This window comes from Parus major, chromosome 26 (genome assembly GCF_001522545.3).
Source record: "Parus major isolate Abel chromosome 26, Parus_major1.1, whole genome shotgun sequence".
Classification (NCBI taxonomy): Eukaryota; Metazoa; Chordata; class Aves; order Passeriformes; family Paridae; genus Parus; species Parus major.
This window is the reverse complement of record NC_031795.1, coordinates 1,519,811-1,537,001: the sequence shown is the minus strand read 5'-3', so window position 1 is coordinate 1,537,001 and position 17,191 is coordinate 1,519,811. Positions and strand designations below refer to the sequence as shown.

General features: G+C 51.4%; 1 protein-coding gene across 1 annotated transcript in view; it reads left to right on the top strand.

Moving 5' to 3' along the window:
• CACNA1S (calcium voltage-gated channel subunit alpha1 S) overlaps positions 1 to 17,191 on the top strand; it is a 43,884-nt gene continuing 26,693 nt past the window's right edge. Inside the window, exons 1-9 of the mRNA XM_015650408.2 lie at positions 1 to 261; positions 3,777 to 3,882; positions 11,020 to 11,159; positions 11,660 to 11,793; positions 12,374 to 12,526; positions 12,776 to 12,981; positions 13,941 to 14,044; positions 15,632 to 15,780; positions 16,707 to 16,790. Of these exons, the coding sequence (XP_015505894.1) occupies positions 101 to 261; positions 3,777 to 3,882; positions 11,020 to 11,159; positions 11,660 to 11,793; positions 12,374 to 12,526; positions 12,776 to 12,981; positions 13,941 to 14,044; positions 15,632 to 15,780; positions 16,707 to 16,790 (1,237 nt within the window). The 5' untranslated portion in view covers positions 1 to 100. The remainder of the gene's footprint in view (positions 262 to 3,776; positions 3,883 to 11,019; positions 11,160 to 11,659; positions 11,794 to 12,373; positions 12,527 to 12,775; positions 12,982 to 13,940; positions 14,045 to 15,631; positions 15,781 to 16,706; positions 16,791 to 17,191) is intronic.

Sequence of the window (17,191 nt, the reverse complement as noted above, 5' to 3'; positions counted from 1 at the left end):
AGGAGACAGAGACCCAGAGGAGCTCCAGCTGGCTGGGACCTGGGGAAGGGGGGCTCCACTGCAGGGCAGGAGGGGAACAGACAGCTAGGGGAGCAACACCATGGAGCCTGCTTCTCCCCAGGGTGACGTGAAGAAGAGGCAACAGAAGGAGAAGTCCAAGAAGCCGGTACCACCAATAGCTCCTCGTCCACCCAGAGCCCTGTTCTGCTTAACCCTGGAAAACCCTCTGCGGAAGGCGTGCATCAGCATCGTGGAGTGGAAGTATCCTGTGGCTGCAGGGGCTGGGGAGCAGTGTGTGTGTGTGCCTGGGAGCATGGCAGGGGTGCTGGGACCACGAGAGCTGTCAGCCTGTTTCAGGCTTGTGCTGTCTCATCAGGCCTGTGAATGCACTGAGGCACTCGGGGAGCCCTGGCAGGATGCACTGGTGAAGGCAATGGCTGTGCTAACTGGGGCATGAATAGGCTGGTGGGGAAAGCTGGGGCTGAGGAGTGGGCTGGGCCATGGGGCCTTTGTGGGGTGGGACAGGGACAGGCAGGGACAGCCTGGGGCAAGGGACTTGTGGGAGTCAATGTGTTGTGTGTGTTGGGTGCTGGGGAGAAATGGGGACAGAGTGTTGAGAGGGAAGGGGGTTTAGTGTGTCAGGAGAGGGCACAGTGCCCATCCTGGGGTGGGGATGGGGTCAGGCTGGGGACGATGTGATACTCTGGGGAGATAAATTTGGGGGTAGGTAGCGAGACCATGGTGAATTGCTTGGGATGGCTCTTTGTGTGTATCACCATTTGCCTGATCCCACAGCTGTGCTCTGCCCTGGTGGGGGGCCTCCCCCAAATCTTTGCTGACACCATTGTAATCTCAGCTCCCTTTCCCACCCCTCCCTGGTACTCTGTCACAGGCGAAGGCTTTTTTGTGGGTGATAGTGTTCAGAGGGATAACCTTTCCTTGTGCCTTTGGCTTAGTGTTTTAGTTTGGGTGTTGTTTTTTGACCTTTTCACTGGGGCATCCTAGCTCAGAAATACCAAAATGTCGTGTTTCTGCCATGCATACAGGAACTATTGCTTTCTTCACCTGTATTTTATGTAAAGGAAGAGAGTGGAAGATGAAATATTTCATTTTGATTTCAGCAAAACTTTTGGGCTGAAGCAAAAAACAATGGACTGGGGATCAGAATCGAGTTCCTTCACCACAACTTTTCTTATTTCATTTGCCGAACCTTATCTGTGTGTTCCTGGCCTTGGCAGGATGATCCCACCAGGATTTACTCTAGGAGGTGGCTTGGTCATCTTAGGCTGGCTGTGTTGCTGTAGGGATACCAAAACCATGCCCAGAGATGCTGCTTTGTGCAAAGCCCAGTTGGCAGGCATGAGGACATGCCCACAGCTCTGGTAGTGCTGCAGTTTGAGACCTCATTCCTTTACTGCAAACTCTGTCCCCCATGGAGTGGGAGCAGAGCCAAAATTGGGGAAAGTTGGCATTTTCTGTGTCTCTGGCAAGAGAAATGATGGTTCTATGGGCACATGGAAGAGAACTGTGCCTGTGTCTTAAATGGACACTGAGTAAGGAAGAGCCTTTGTGTATGCCTGAGTGGCAGGGGGAGAGCTGGAAATAGGACTTACATCTTGCAGCATGCTCCAACACGTTCTTCCAGCTGGGCCAGCACATGCCAGAGCAAGGGCATAGCACAGGGAGGGTCTTCCCCACATCAGTGCTCTGGAAGGGGACAAGTGGGTGCCCCAGTAGAAAGGTGGCATGTGCAGGTGGCTCTGACCTGTGCAGGACAAATGATCCAGGGAATCAGGTTTCTCCAGTATTTATTCCCAGATGCACCTGGCTGCCCTCACTCAGGGATCAGGGCATGCGAGGCGTGATAGGGTCGGCTCGTTCCAGTTCCTGTGGGTTATTATGGTCTGCAGGGACATGCAGGCTGCCAAGGGGAGATTAGCTGTGACCCTCCTCTCTAGGGGTACCTGGGCTGGAGGTGCTGTGTGGCAGAACATATTCCTGTTCCTTGGGCCCATCGCTGCTGTGGAGCTGCTGCTGTCAGAGCTGAGCCACAGGAGAGAGTCAGGGGCTTTTTCAAGCAGTTGAATAGTGGGGACCATCACTCCATCACTCCACTCAGCCCAGGGTGGGTGAAAGGCTGACTTGAGGCAGAGGGCATTTTTGTGCTGAAATTTGCTCTCATCTCAAAAAATATGTTCATTAGAGCAAAGAAATCTGAATGTTGTGCAGCTTTCTGGGTGTTGTGTGCAAGCCATTAGTCCAACAGCCTGATAGTTGTTGGGACATGTCTTTGTGACACCACCCTGGTATTTCAGGTCATTTTGTAGCCAGGAGAGCTTCAAGGCAGATGAGTGAGGATTCTGGGGACCCTGGAGGACCACAGAGCTGCAGACACAGAGGCCTAATTCCTGCTGCAAGGCAGGATTGGATGCTGTGTGGTAGGAGCATGCTGGACAGAAAGGAGTTAGATTGCAAGACAAGGAGATGAGGAGGATGCTGAGGCTCAGTGGCAGGAGGCAGAGACACTGTACCCAGTTATCTCCATGTCTGTTTCTAGGTTCAATCTTTCCCACTGCACTGCTACCTCATAACTGTGCCAGACTCGCAGAATCACAGGCAGCAAGTGGATTCCAGCTCCAGTTACAGGAGCTCCAGTCGAGGTCACCCTTCAAGGAGGGCTTGTCTTACCCTGTCCAAGCAGCCAGGGAAGCCTCCAACCCCCAGGCTCTGCCTCATTACCCAGACACAAAGGAGAGAAGCTTTTCCAGCTGACTTCAGTTTTTAAAGTGTCATCAGGTTGATGGATAGAAAGGTCCAGAAAAGGAAAAAACGCCTGTGATGAGCCCAGGACACGCCTGACAGCGCTTAGCCAGCACTCAGGCTGGTGTGCATCCCCTGCTCCCCTGGTGCCCCTTGCTCTGTGATACTGGACTGGCCACCAGAGCCCAAGGCAGCCTCAAGGGAGAACACTGGGGGAAACAGAGTGGGGATCTTTGAGGGAGAGCCTGGCTGCAAATGAGACCCTGGAGACAGAGTCTGAGCTCCTTGGAGGGTTCAGGAAGGTGAGAACTGAAGCTTGTCCAAGAGGTTTCAAGGCCCAAGCAAAGCAGTGACAGCAGCAGGAGCCTGGGAGTGACCAAGTGCCTGTCCCAGGGTCTTCATGGGGAAATAGTCACCCCTTTCATTCTGAGATGTCATAGGGCCCAAACAGAACAGTTTCTATCTTGAAGTGGGTGGGACAGTCCTCAGGCTGAGTGCTGTGTTCACCCCCAGCCCCTGGCACTCCTGGGGACGGTCACAGGAGTGACCCTGCCTGTACTGGGCCACCAAGGCTGTAGGCACAGCTGGGGATGTTCTGCCAGAGGAGCCCCTGGATGAGCTGCCTTGCCCCTGGGTACCTTCAGCTGGGCCATGCAGCCCACATGAGCCTGGAGCAGCAGGAGTCTCCCTCATGGATGCAAAGTGCAGAGGGAGCTGGGGCCTGCCTGCTCTGGAGGGGATGCTCAGGTTCAGTGGCTGCATTCTGCAAAGGGCTCCTGAGCCTTCAGGGTGATTCACTGAAGGATGAGGAGGGGGAAACTGCTCCCTGTCCCATCCCTTTGTCCTGTGCTGGCCCTGCAGCACCTGAGGATGTGCTAAGGCTGAGGTCTGGCTGCACTCTGTGCTCTGCCCCTGTGTGGGGCTGGTTCTCCACACCCACCCAGGCAGGACAGGGCAGGGGTGGGATTATTCCTGCTTTTTCTTTCCTGTCTGCACTCCTTAACACTTCCCCTTAGACCCTTCGAGATCATCATCCTCCTCACCATCTTTGCCAACTGCGTTGCTCTGGCCATCTACCTGCCCATGCCTGAGGATGACACCAACATCGCCAACTCCAGCCTGGTAAGGAGCAGTTGGAACTGTTGCTGCATCTCAGTCTTTTCAAGGCTGAGTTCTTCTGGGATACTCCCTCACAGGGAGTTTTGTTTATCTTAGTTCTGTGTCAGGAAGGATACTCCAAAAGTTCCTTAGGTTCTTGTTTCTCGTGTTTATTAATATATATCAAAAGGCTTGGTAGGTCTTCCACAGACTTTCTGCACAAGTTCAACTCACTATCACCTGGCTCAAATTGGCTCATATGGCACAAAATGGCCTCAAAATATGCAGCTCTTTTATCTTTATTTTCACCCAATTAACAATAGACATGTAAATTATTTTTCTTAGTGTTCTAATGACCTGTGTGCTGCACTGTGGCATTCTTTATTCAGTCACTTTCTATTACCTAAAAACTTCTAGAAGAAGAAGATGAAAAAGAAAGAAGGACAAGAGACAACACCCTAAATCTTTCATCTTGTCTTCTGTTCTCCAAACTAGTTTAAACTTTAACTTTTTCACTTTGAAGAAAACTCTCTAATTTACACACACTTTTAGCTTTTCTATTTAACAGTTGTTTCCATGGTGTTATATGAAATTCAGAGTTTTCTTGGATGTCAGAGCCAGGTATCAGAGATAAGGGCAGCTCTCTGTGCCTCAGTCTCCACCAGGAACCCTTCCTGCAGCCCCGAGGGCTCTGTGGAGCTGCTGCCTTGGTGTGATGAGGCTGTGAGGTACCAAGAGCTGCTCTGGGGCTCAGGCACTGTTGGTCCAGCCAAAGCTGCTGCAGTCAGAGGGAGGCAGGGGTGGGAAGAAGTGATTGCAAAATGGGTTTTCAGAGGGGCTGAAATCACCTCTGGGTTGAAATCAAAGGTGGCAGGTCGTGTGTGGAGTACATAGGAAGGTAGAATTGATGCTGATAAAAGAAAAAATTTCATGATTCTTTTTATCACACTTTCAAAAATAAACATCCTGTTCCAGAAAGGCTCAAATAGTTTGTTTCAGCATTTTGGACTAAATTTTTCTGACCTTTCCTATCAAGACTGTATTTTAATTTTGTTACTTTTTATTTAAGGTTGGAAAAAAAACCTGTTTCTATTAGGCAGAAAGCCTATGCCTTTCCAATCATCATTCCATATTCTTCCACAGTTGCTCCAGTTTTCCTGCAATATGATGTTTTGATGTGACCCAGATCAACAGTTTGCACTATTTTTAGTTTGCCATTCCTTTCTACTCTTCAGATCCCCACTGTGATTCCATCCACATTGATTTCCATTGAGAGACTGAGTATGATGACTGAATCAAAACATCTAAATCCCCCTTTTAATGAAATGTTCTGCTGGTTTTGGTACTCCTCAGGGTAAATGCCCATGGAGGGTTTGTTCCTGGGGTGTTCCTTCAGCCTCCTGGCTGCTCTGACCCCTCAGACTGGTTTTGGTTTCCTCCCTGGCCAGGGGGACATCGCAGGCTGTGGTGGGTGCAGTTATCTCAGGGGAGAGGTGAAAGAGGCAAAGCAAAGCTGGGGCAGGTTGACCTTGGGAATCAGGAGATGGGGACAGTGGGGACGGGGGCTTCCCTTGGGGAGGGGGCTTGGGGTGAGACCTGTGAGGGCAGAGCTGGGGGAAGCCCAGGTGTGTGTGGGGACGAGGGGGTGAAGTGGCACTGGCCTCACAGGGCTCCCAGAGGGGCTGACACTGCCCCAGGACCTTTTCCATGGGCAAGGACCAAGTGATGTAAATTCATTGCATAAATGAGATTCCATCTCTTTTTATTTCTTATATATTACATTTCTTATGCTATACCCTACTGGGGGATGTTGCCACACCAATAGGTGTCAAGAGCCAGGTAGTTCCAGGCTGCTGCTCTCTCATTCCTGCTTGCTGGCCCATTGGCACCATGTTCTGGTGGCTTTGTAGGAGCAAACCCCGCTGAGAATTTAGCCAGGCACCCATCACCTGGGGCATCAGGCTATGCTTAGCACATGCAGGTAGTGAAGAAAGGCTTGTTGAGGCATTTTCCTGCAGCAGAGAGGTGATGGGATGAGTTTAATCTCTCCCTGTCCTCTTTCTGTCTCTTCATTGCCCAGTCCTCTCTGGAGAAGGTTGAGTTTATAAAAAGACATTGGAATTATTGAGAAGGCAAAATGTATGAGGGGAAACTGAGTCAGGGCAGTGAGGACGTTGCCCCACGTTGTTTATGGGGGCAGGATTGAGGTTCCCTCTCATCAGAGCTCACTGCTGAGGGGTGTGCAGGACCTGCCCAGCCCCAGCTTCCTTCAGAGCCCTCAGAGCAGGGACAGCCACTCTGCTTTACAGCTTTACAAATGATGCCTTGATGGGCTACCTAAACACAGAGAGCAGATACAACTAAGAGAATAAAAAGGGGTTCTATTTATTGAGGGGTCTTCAGGTGCATTGGGGCAGACAAAGCCCCCAGGGGCCCAAAAATGGACAATGGGTCATGGGTTTCACACTTCTATAAGTTTGGTCCATTTGCAAATTGAGGGTTAATCTTGCAATTCCAGCTTCAGGTAATGAAGGAATTTACCCCCAGTTTGCTCTCCCCAAACTCTCTTTTGTTTCCATCTCTTGGGGCCTGAGGCAGTGAGGTGTCCTTGATTCTCAGGCCTTGAGAGGAATTGTTGTGTCTGACCAAAAAACAGCAGCTCACACTGTGTGTGTAGTTTAGAGTTATACACTGAAGAATTTCAGTATTACAAATACATGAAAAATATAAAAATTAAAATCCTAAGGCATCACAAGGAGAGTGTCAGGAAGAGAGGATTCCTGGGAGACCTCTGCTGCCACTGCCTTCCTGCAAGATTGGGAAACCTGCAGAGCAGCCACACTCTGTTTCCAGGACCAGCCAGGGATGAGTTGCAGTTACAGTTTACATTAGATTCAGAATTATTTTCATGAAAGCTTGGTTAATCAGAACTCATTTTTGGGGGTGTGAAAGAATGAAATTCCATAAAAAGGAAAATAATGAAATTAAATAACCATAACCATAAATTTTTTAAAGAATCCATTTTGCTTTATCCTGGAAGAAGCACAGTTGTTTAATTTCAACACATTACATTATTATTCTTTCTATATTAGATTTATTTTGATCCAGAAGGGTTTTTTTTAAATCCTGTTTGTATCTGATTTTGTCTTTTTCTAACAGAATCAAAATATTTTCTTCAACCCTGATGAAATGAATTTGACTTTTCAACCTGTTCAATAATTCACAGCATTTATTTTCACTTTTACTTGAGTTTCCAGAGTTTCAAATCCCACTGTTTTTCACTGGAAACCTTACTCCAGGAGCAAGCAGCTTCAGAGTGTGCTTAGCAAGGCAGGTTATTCACAGGGATTCACCCAAGAAAATACAGATGGTGATCTGGCTGCCTGACCTATCTTTATGAGCAGTGAAGAAATAATTTAGAGTACAGTTCATTTCTCATAGTTGAGCCATTTCTGCAGCCCTGGTGGGTGGTGTTTGACATGCTGCACACACTGAGATGCCTGGTTTTCATAGAACCATAGAATTGTCATATGGTTTGGCTCAGGAGGCTCTTTCTACCCCCTGCCATGGGCACCTTCCACTATCCCAGGGTGCTCCAAGCCCTGTCCATCCTGGCCCTGAACACTGCCAGGGATCCAGGGGCAGCCACAGCTGCTCTGGGCACCTGTGCCAGGGCCTCCCCACCCTCACAGGGAACAATTTTCCCCTAATATTTAAATGTACTGTCTGTCAATTTAAAGCCAACTCTCTTTTCAGTTTAAAGTTTTTTCCACATCCGTGGGACTTGAGGGTGACTGCTTGGAGGGAGACCACCCTTTCAGACCACCAAAAAGCAGCTGTCCTGAGTCCTGTGGGCTTTGTAGGTGTGTCAGGTAGGATATGGGGCCTAGGGAGTGGGGGACAGAGCTGGAGCTCAAACTGTCAAGAAGATAATTTAAACAGCACAGGTATTGGCCTCTGTGCAGGCATGCTGCTGCTGTCACGGATAATGGCTTTAGGTATTTTAGGTAGCACAATGTTTAATGTCAAGGGATATGTTTCTGAAAATCTCAGCACTCTGGGTTGCATCTCAGCCCTGGGGTTAGGGGATTCCTGTGTTTGCAAAGCCTGAGCAAAGCCTCAGGTACAATTCAGTGACAGGAATATGGGTGTCTGATGCAGGAGTCCCAGCTTTTCATCTGCTCTGGGGAGCTGTAATTACTTGTGAGTGCTGTGGAATGTCTGTCAGCCCAGGGCTGTGCCATGGGCATCTCAGGAACACCACAACAGTTGCTTTTGGGTAGATGACTTGTGTCCCACAGTCCCTGAGCAGAGTTTGCTGTCCATTGCTGGTTTTCAAGAGCTCTTGGGCCCTGTGCCTGGAGGTTGGAATGGGTTACTTGCTGCGGGAGGGTTGTGATTGCATGTGGCTTTCCTAGAGCTTGGGGTCACCCTGGATCTCCTGGAGTCTTCACCTGTGGAAAGTGGAAAGTTCACCTGGCTGTGACAGTGGGCAACACTCCTGCATGTCTGCATGCCCAGACTCGATAAACCTGCAGAAACTGCTGCTGCTGCTCTGGTACTGGCACCTGGAGGGGTGCACATGCAGCTGTGTGAGCTCCCCCTGCCTCCCTCCTTCCCCTCACTCTGGCCTGGGGCCACTGGTGAGGGCTGGCACCTGCCCAGCTTGTGGCTTGGCCACTGTGTGGTCACCCTGGGCTTTTGGCTAGGCAGATGAGCCAGGCCCCTCTCATCTCCCCCTCTAGGTGGGCCAGCAGAGCTCACCCCTCACTCACCCCAAGTGCCACTAACAGCACTGCAGCCTCCTTACCCTGCTCCATCACACAGGGTGTCCTCATGCCCTGTGGCTCCCAGATCCACAGCAAGGCTTCCTTGGAAGGGACCCCTCTGCTTCCAGACCTGCAGGAGGCCGGGCTGGCAGTGGCTTCTTGAAATTTCTGTTCTTCCAGCTGGGCTCTCCATACCCCAGGTCTGACAGAAATCACCGAGCTCTTGTTCCTACTGTGGCCAAGTCTTTCTGCTTTTGGTGACTGAGCTGGTAGCACCCACCAAAGCCTTTTCAAACCAAGCAGACCTAAGACACCAAGTCGAGGAAGAACCCTCAGGAATGCCACCAAGGTGTCTCACAGACGTTGGAACAGGAGTGGGAGAGCTGGTGTGGCCTGAGTAGCTCTGGATAGGCAGTGAGGGAGATGCAGTGGAGAACAACTTGTAGGACCTGGCCTCTCTGTGCTCTCCTGGCTGCTGTAGGGGGGTTATGGCTTTTCTGGTTCCTGTCTCTGCAGCCCTGGGAGGTCTCTTGTTTGTGGGAAAGGAGGAGCTGTGGCTGGACACTGGCAGGAAAATCACAGCATTGCAGAGCAGCTAGGGGTGGAGTGACCTCTGGAGATGATCTGCTCTAACTACCTTTCCTAAAAAATCCATGCAAACAATTCAAAAACTCTCCCAAATTCTTTCCTGCATGTCTTCCCATCCCAAGTACTTCCTGTGGTATGACAGAGGCCATTGTGGAGAGCAGAAGTGTTTTTCTTGATGTGTCTCTTCCTCACTGTGGTCTGCAGCCGTTCCAAACCCTGCCTGCCTCCCACTGTGCCCTTCCCAAGCCCAGTGCCAGGGTTTCCCACCACTCAGAGGAAACTTCATTGGCTCCAGACCTCATTTTCATCTTGTTTTCCAAAGGAAGGGATCCTATGAGATTGCTGTAAATGTGCTCCCATACATTACCTGCCCTGTCCCCTTCTCTGCCTCACAGCTGTGGGATTTCATTCACCTCCATCCAGGGGAATAGGAGGACACTGAGCTGCTCTGTTTTGTGGCAAATGGTTGCTGCAAGCTCTGGGAAACACCTTTATGGATTCTTTGTTTACAAAGGGCTTAGAAAGACTTCAGCAGCACAGCTCCCTGCCCTGGCAGTCTGTGCACGTGTCATGCTCAAACCATTGGTGCATCTACAAAAAACTTTTTAATTAGGGTGGGCTGGAGCTGCAGGGCCCTGCTGGGACTGGGAGGCTCAGGAGGAGGTTCAGAGCTGGTGGTACAGGAACAAAAGGCATGGAGAAGGGCAGTTTATGACAGTCATATGGGGACACTCAGTGCAGTGCAATGCTTCTCTCTCGAGCTCTAGCCCTGGCTTCATAAAAGAAGAGGATTTTCCATTTGGCAGGGCATGGGGTCCCCAGGAGGAAGGTGTGCTCACAGCATGACAGCATTCCCCAGGGAAGATCCACTCCCAGTTTGGTCTCAGAGACAGGTTTCTGCCTTTCTGAGGACAATTCCCCGGAGCTCCTGAGCAGTGATGCTCCTTGTCCTTCAGGGGATATAGGCTGAGGAGAGGGACCAGGGAGCACCAGAAATATAAATAGCCCCATCCACCTGGCTGCTTCAGAGGGTTTTCAATCCCAGTCTGGAAAGGGCATTGGCAGCAAGGGCAGTGATGGCAGTGACAGGCAGAGCCAGCTGGGCACAGGCAGCTCTTGGCTGTGCTCCAGGGACAGATGAGCTCCCCTGGCCCAGCAGCTGCAGGGCAGTGCCAAACCCCTGCTTGGGGTGTCAGGTCCTGCCTGGGAGGGGGTGCAGCACCTCTGCCCAGTGAGTCCCAGGCCCATTTCTAGATGGTCACTTTGCCAGGCAAATGTCTGGCACTAAGCAGGAGGTCCTGAGCCCAAGGCGTCTGTTCCCTGGCAGCTTCCTTATCATCCCAGGCAAAGAAGCCATGGTACACCTGGCCTGTCCCACAGTGACTGTGGGGACTCCAGACCCAGCAAGCCCTCAGCTGGAGAGGATGAGAAGGTGTCAGTGCTGCCTGTAGGAGGAAGGCTGTGAGGGGAATGAGAGAGTGAACAGCAGGGAGGAGAGCCAGAGATGAGCAGTGCCCTGGGACAGGCACCTTCGGTGGCTGGAGCAGTTTGTAGGAACCACAGTCTCAGGGCAGGGTCCTGGCAGGGGCCATTAGAGGGCTGTGGGGAACATGCTGCAGGCCAGAGAGTGGCATGTGGTGGCTCAGCATGCCAGCCCTTGTCCCCAGGGAGCTGCTTGGTGTGTGTAGGGGGGACAGATGGGGTGGCAGCAGGGGCTGATCCACAGTCACTGGTGAGGATACCAGGGGAGGTGACAGCCTGTTCTAATGAAGCATTCTCTCCTGCTTGCCTTTGCAATCCCCAGGAGAAGATTGAATATGCCTTCCTCATCTTCTTTGCCATCGAGGCCATGCTCAAGATAATTGCCTATGGCTTTCTTTTCCACACGGATGCCTACCTCCGAAACGGCTGGAATGTGCTCGACTTTTCCATTGTGACTCTAGGGTAAGGAAAAGTGGGGAGGCTGCTGCTGTTCTGCTTGTGCCAGGCCTCTTCCACAGCCAATCAGGGACTAGTTTTTCTGGTGACTGCAATGTGTTTGGGGACAGCTCCTCCACTAAGTTCATGGCCTTCTCCTATGGACCCCCTGTTGCTGCTCTGACATCCACTGGGATCCTCTCTAACTCTTATTTCTTCCCATCTTGACTCCTTCATGCCTCGTAGGTCTCCTTGCCCTGGAGAAAGGGGGTGGCATGGTGTCCTCCAGGGTTTGCACATGGGGTGGGAGGTCCCTGGCTGTCAGCAGTGGAGCTGTGCCCAGGAGCTGGACTTGCCAAGAGCTGCCCCCTGGGTGAGGCTGAGCATGGCTGGCAGTCCTGCCTTGCTTTGCTGCCTGCAGAGCTCTGAATCTTTAGCTCAGATTTCTCAGTCTCCATCCTCATGCCCTTCTCCTTTTCCTTGTCCTTCCTTCTGCTTCTCCTCCTTCCTTCCCTGTGCCCTTTCAGGCTCATCACCATGACCCTGGAGCAGGTCAATGTGAAGCAGGGAGGGCCTTCGGGGGGAAAAGGCGGCTTTGACGTGAAGGCGCTGCGAGCGTTCCGTGTGCTGAGACCCCTGCGCCTGGTGTCCGGAGTGCCGAGTGCGTGCTGGGTGCCCATCAGGAAGGGCTGGTGGGTGGATGGAACCTCTGGGCCTGGCCAGGGTGGGAACCATGGGACAGGTTTCTTGTTGTGGCTGGATGAAGCCCAGCCACAAAGTAGGTGTAGAGGAGGCTCGGGTTCTTGCTTGCTCCTCCAGCTGGTGGTTGTCAGCCCTGGGGATGTGCAGGTTGGCAAAAGCCTGGCTGCCCCTGTGGCTCAGTGGCAGTACCTTTGGGTGGCCAGTGTGATGGGAGCCAGGACCTCGCTCTGGTTTCTCAGAGCAGGGATCTTCCTCTTCCATAACTCATGTGAACACAACCAGGATGAGAGCACCAGAACAAAGGGAGGGGCACGGAGCAGCCTTCAGCACTGCCTGGCTCTGTTGTGCTCTTCCACCAGCTTTCATGGTGGGTAGAAGAAAGGATTTCCTGCTTCAGAGATTTCAGTCCCACACCACCCGTGCCTCTCTTCCCTTGGCAAGGGGCATTTCAAAGGCTGCTTGCTGGTGGGCTGGCAGGGGTACAAGGCGCACCCAAAGCTTGTTAGGAAGTATTTGACCTCCTCTCCATTTTCGTGCAGGCCTTCAGGTCGTCCTGAACTCCATCATCAAAGCCATGGTGCCCCTGCTGCACATAGCCCTGCTGGTCCTCTTCATGATCATCATCTACGCCATCGTGGGGCAGGAGCTCTTCAAGGGCAGGATGCACAAGACCTGCTACTACCTTGGGACAGGTGGAGCTGTGGTGGGGGGGATGCAGCAGAGTTGTCTCTGGGTGGCTGCTGTGAGACCACAGGGACTCTGTGTTTAGCAGAAAGTGTGGTCTTGCCATCATCAGGCCTGGGAGTGTGGTGGGACTGAGGGATGTTTGAAACAGCGCCCAGCTGGGTGTGAGGGGTGCTGAAAGGGACCCATCTGGAGGGGAAGTGTGGGCTGCTGTGTTTGGCCTGAGCTGCTGCTCACACCATGGCTTTACCCCTCAGATGTGATTGCCACAGTGGGCTCAGAGAAGCCAGCTCCGTGCACCAGCTCCGGCCACGGGCGGCACTGCAGCATCAACGGCACCGAGTGCCGCAGCGGCTGGCCAGGACCCAACAACGGCATCACCCACTTCGATAACTTCGGCTTTGCCATGCTCACTGTCTACCAGTGCATCACCATGGAGGGCTGGACAGAAGTTCTCTACTGGGTATGATGCCTTGTGGGCATACCTAAAAAACAGAGGCCAGATACAATTAAGGGAATAAAAAGGGTTCTATTTATTGAAGGGCCTTCAGGTGCATTAGGGCAGACAATGTCTACAGCCAAAAATGGACGACGGGTCACGGGTTTCACACTTTTATAAGTTTGGTCCATTTGCAAATTGGGGGGTTAATCTTCCAATTCCAGCTTCAGGTGATGAAGGAATTTACCCCCAATTTGCTCTCCCCAAACTCTCTTTTGTTTCCATCTCTTGGGGCCTGAGGCAGTGAGGTGTCCTTGATTCTCAGGCCTTGAGAGGAATTGTTGTGTCTGACCAAAATGGGAAAGCAGCAGCTCACACTGTGTGTGGAGTTTAGAGTTATACACTAAAGAATTTCAGTATTACAAATATATGAAAAATCGAAAAGCTAAAATCCTAAGGCATCAGATAGGCTGCAGCACTTGGTGCCCAGCTTGGTGCAGGTGATGCTCTCTCCTTGAGAGAAGACTCATGGTAGGGCTCAGTCTTTGCCAGTGAAAGACACCCTGCCCCCACCAACATTCTTACTGTGATGCACATCCCATAACACACCACTCATGTCTCTGCAAGCTGTCCTTGCCCTGCAGGTAGGCAGGAGATTGCTCCAGCTCCCACCTTCGTGAGGGGGCATGGGCCAGGCACAGCAATGACTGATGGATGCTCCTCCAGCACAGCCCATGCTTTGCAGTCCTTGGGAGACAGTTGTGCTGAGCCTGGGGCTTGGGGATGATGTTTCAATCTGCCCCCAAAATGTTTGGGTCTGGATGTAAACCAGACACAGAGTTCTAGGCAGCCAGGGCTTGGGGCCAGGTTTATGTGCCACCATCACAAACACTCCTTTTTCCAGAGGCTGTTGAGGGGCTCTAAGGGGAAACAGATGGAGGACAGTGCCTTCAGAATATTTCACCTGCATCTCTCATTGCCAGGTAAATGATGCCATGGGGAATGAATGGCCCTGGATCTACTTTGTCAGCCTAATCTTACTTGGCTCCTTCTTTGTGCTCAACCTGGTGCTGGGTGTGCTCAGTGGGTAAGTGCCACTCTATCCTTTCTGCCAGCAGAGGCAGAAAGTTTGAACTATACAAGAAAAAAGCCTGGAAAAGTTCTGTTCTTTTCCCCCTCTCATTCCTCACCCCCCCACTTTTCTTTTTTTTTTTCCCCCACTTAGAAACACTGATCTGTGAGTTACTTTTTGTGTTGGTGTCCAAGGCTTTCAGAGGTTTTAGCTCAACTCTCAACACAGAAATCTTTTCCGTGTGGCACAAGCAGCTGTCAGCAAGCCCAGCCCTGGAGCACGTGGGCTGTGGTGTGTTGTGCCAGCTCACACAGCAAATGGAGCTGAGCAGGGAGCACTCACTCCACAGCTCTGGGTCTGGACACTCCTCACTGGTACCTCCAGCTGTGAGCACACACGCTTTTCTCATGGCCAGCCTAAGGAGAACATCTCTGATGAGTGTGAGGGACCCAAGGGAGAGATTGTTAGTCTAATTAGTGCTTCAGCAGTCTTGTCCAAGTACACCAATCAGCTGTCATCAGTCTGTTATGACAATCTAGGCCAAATTCAATTAGTGTTAATTCCCCCCAGTAGCACAGTTAAAACCTGAGATCTTACACTCAACCTACCATGTTAGCATCCCAGCTTTGTTACTGGGAAATATGTGTTGTCCTGGGAAGTGAGGGGGGCTTTTCTCCTCGGGTCTGTGTAGGATCAGGGTATTTTTTATATGTTTCAGTCCTTGTTTGTGTAAGTAGATCACAATCCTCATCTCTATTAGTTCACAGGATTAGTTATACCCTAATTACTTGGATTTGTTAGGCCTCTTTTATGACAAGAACCATGCCACTGCACCATTAAAACAAATTGGGGTGTTATTATAACTGAAACAAGTTTAAAAGCACAAGATAAACCACAGGAACCTGATGCTTGTGTAGAGTTGACTGTAACTGCAGGACAAGCTGGACTATGGTCATCTGATCCTGGAGTAAGTTGCTGGCACAGTAAAGGTTCTGAAATATTCTTGCAAATACAGCCAAATTATGTTTGAGATCAGGAAAATTACTGTTACGGTGTCAGAGACCTATTACTAACACATGGCAACACCAGCATGGCTGGGCAGCAGGTCTACAGTCCTGCCAGACACCAGAGGAAAAAAGAAATTAATTGAAAGAGAGCAGGAAGAGTCGGCAAGGACGTTGGCAAACCTGTCCTTTCCATGTTGCCATGAAAAGTGTCCTGTTTTCCTGCCATGTGATGAGATATGGAGAGCTTGGGGCAGGTTTTCACCCCCCAGCTGGGTGAGACCCCACTCTGATGCTTAGCAGGACTGGGGAACAGCCCTGGCCAGGTGTCAGTTGGGCTGTCCAGCTGCAGCAGCCTGCAGTGAGAAGTTCCCAAAGAGCAGCAGTGGTGGGGAAGGAGCTCTGCCTGCCACCAGGTGATGGGTCCCCATGGCCTTTGCATCGTGGGCCAGGAAAGAGGAATGTCACTGGAGTAGGGTAGTGGCAGTGCTGGTGGCAGGGTAGTGCAGGGCTTTCCTACAGGGCCTGGCCTGGCACAGAGCTGTGGTTCCTGACCTCCACACCATCCCCTGAGTCTCTGCCGCTTGCCTTGTCCCAGAGAGTTCACCAAGGAGCGCGAGAAGGCCAAGTCACGGGGAACGTTCCAGAAGCTGCGGGAGAAGCAGCAGCTGGAGGAGGATCTGCGGGGCTACATGGACTGGATCACCCACGCAGAGGTCATGGACAGTGATCGGGCCAGGGGAGAAGGTACCAGCTCTGCTTGCTCACAGACCCTTAGCGTGAGGGTCGGGTTCCTAATGCTGACCACTGAGAGAAACTCTGAAGGACTCCCAAAGACTCATTTTGCCTGAAAACCCGTGAAACAAACTGCTTTGGCTTCTGCAGGACAATTTCCTTCCTCTTTATTTCACACTTCCTGAATAATTTGGTTGAATCTGATCCAAACTAGCAATAATTTATCCCCAATGCTAAATCTCTGCTTCAACCACAGGGTTTAATATTTGCAAGGCCTGAATCTTCTTTGGCAAGAGGCACTTAAAATGGCCATGAGGAGTGTGTGCCCTTGGTGTGCAGGGATACAGTGCAGAGCCATGAGCTCTCACGCTAGCAAATCATGGATTTCTTGCCATCACTTGACAATTTCAAGGGATTAGAAGTGGCTCAGAGGAGGTGGATATACAGACATCTACCCAAAAGTTCAGCAAAGCCTGGGGAGCTCTAGCACAGAGCCACAGTGTTTGCTTGTTTTCACCCTGCCTGGTGAAAGCACTTTTGATGCCTCAAGCTGAGTGATGCATGTGTGCAAAGAGCCTTGGGAAACAGTGGGATGGACAAAACACCTCTTCCAGAGCAGTGGCCTCTGCTCTGTTCAGCTTCTGCTCAAATCCCAACTGACCCCAGTGTTCTCCATGCTGGGGTACCTGCTGCTGTCCCTCTCTGGGCTGCTGCTCTTCCTGCAGGGCAGGAGTTTCTCATGCCCCATGCTTGATTTGCAGGTGACCCTCAAAACCTTCTGCCCAAACTTGGTTGCTGACTCCCTGGGAGGGCTCTGTTTGGTGGGGATTATTCTCTTCTGATGGGGAAGCTCTTCCTGGTGTACTTCTGGAAGAGGTTGCCTCCCACATGTTCTTCCCAAGGGCTCCAAGAAAAGCCTGTCATGTCATTCCCTCTAGGTATGATGCCATCGGATGAAGGAGGGTCAGAGACTGAGAGCTTGTATGAAATTGAGGGCATGAACAAGTGGATTCTCTTCTTGTAAGTGTGCTCTGACTGAACCATCTGCTCACTCCTGGGCTTCCACTGGATCTCACTTGCTGGCCCAGCTGGGCTTTCCTGGTCAGCCCCCAGTTTCTGGCAGAGAGACAGGGACTGGTGCTTGGGGGAAGATGCAAATATTAAGGCAGCAAACAGGGAATTTGGCTGTGGTACTGGCAAAAAGCTCTTCAAGGTGAACAATGTCTTTGATGTGGGACCAGGCTCTAAGCATCCTCCCACAGCCTGTGCAGCATGGCAGGTAATTTAGGAGCTAGCTAGGAGCCAGCTCAGTGCTCACAAGGGATGGATGCTGGTTAGGAATCACCAGCCAGGGTTATCACAAGGGATAAGCTCCAGGGAGGTTTCCAAGGGCACCCTGGAGACCATGGATGGCTCTGGCCAC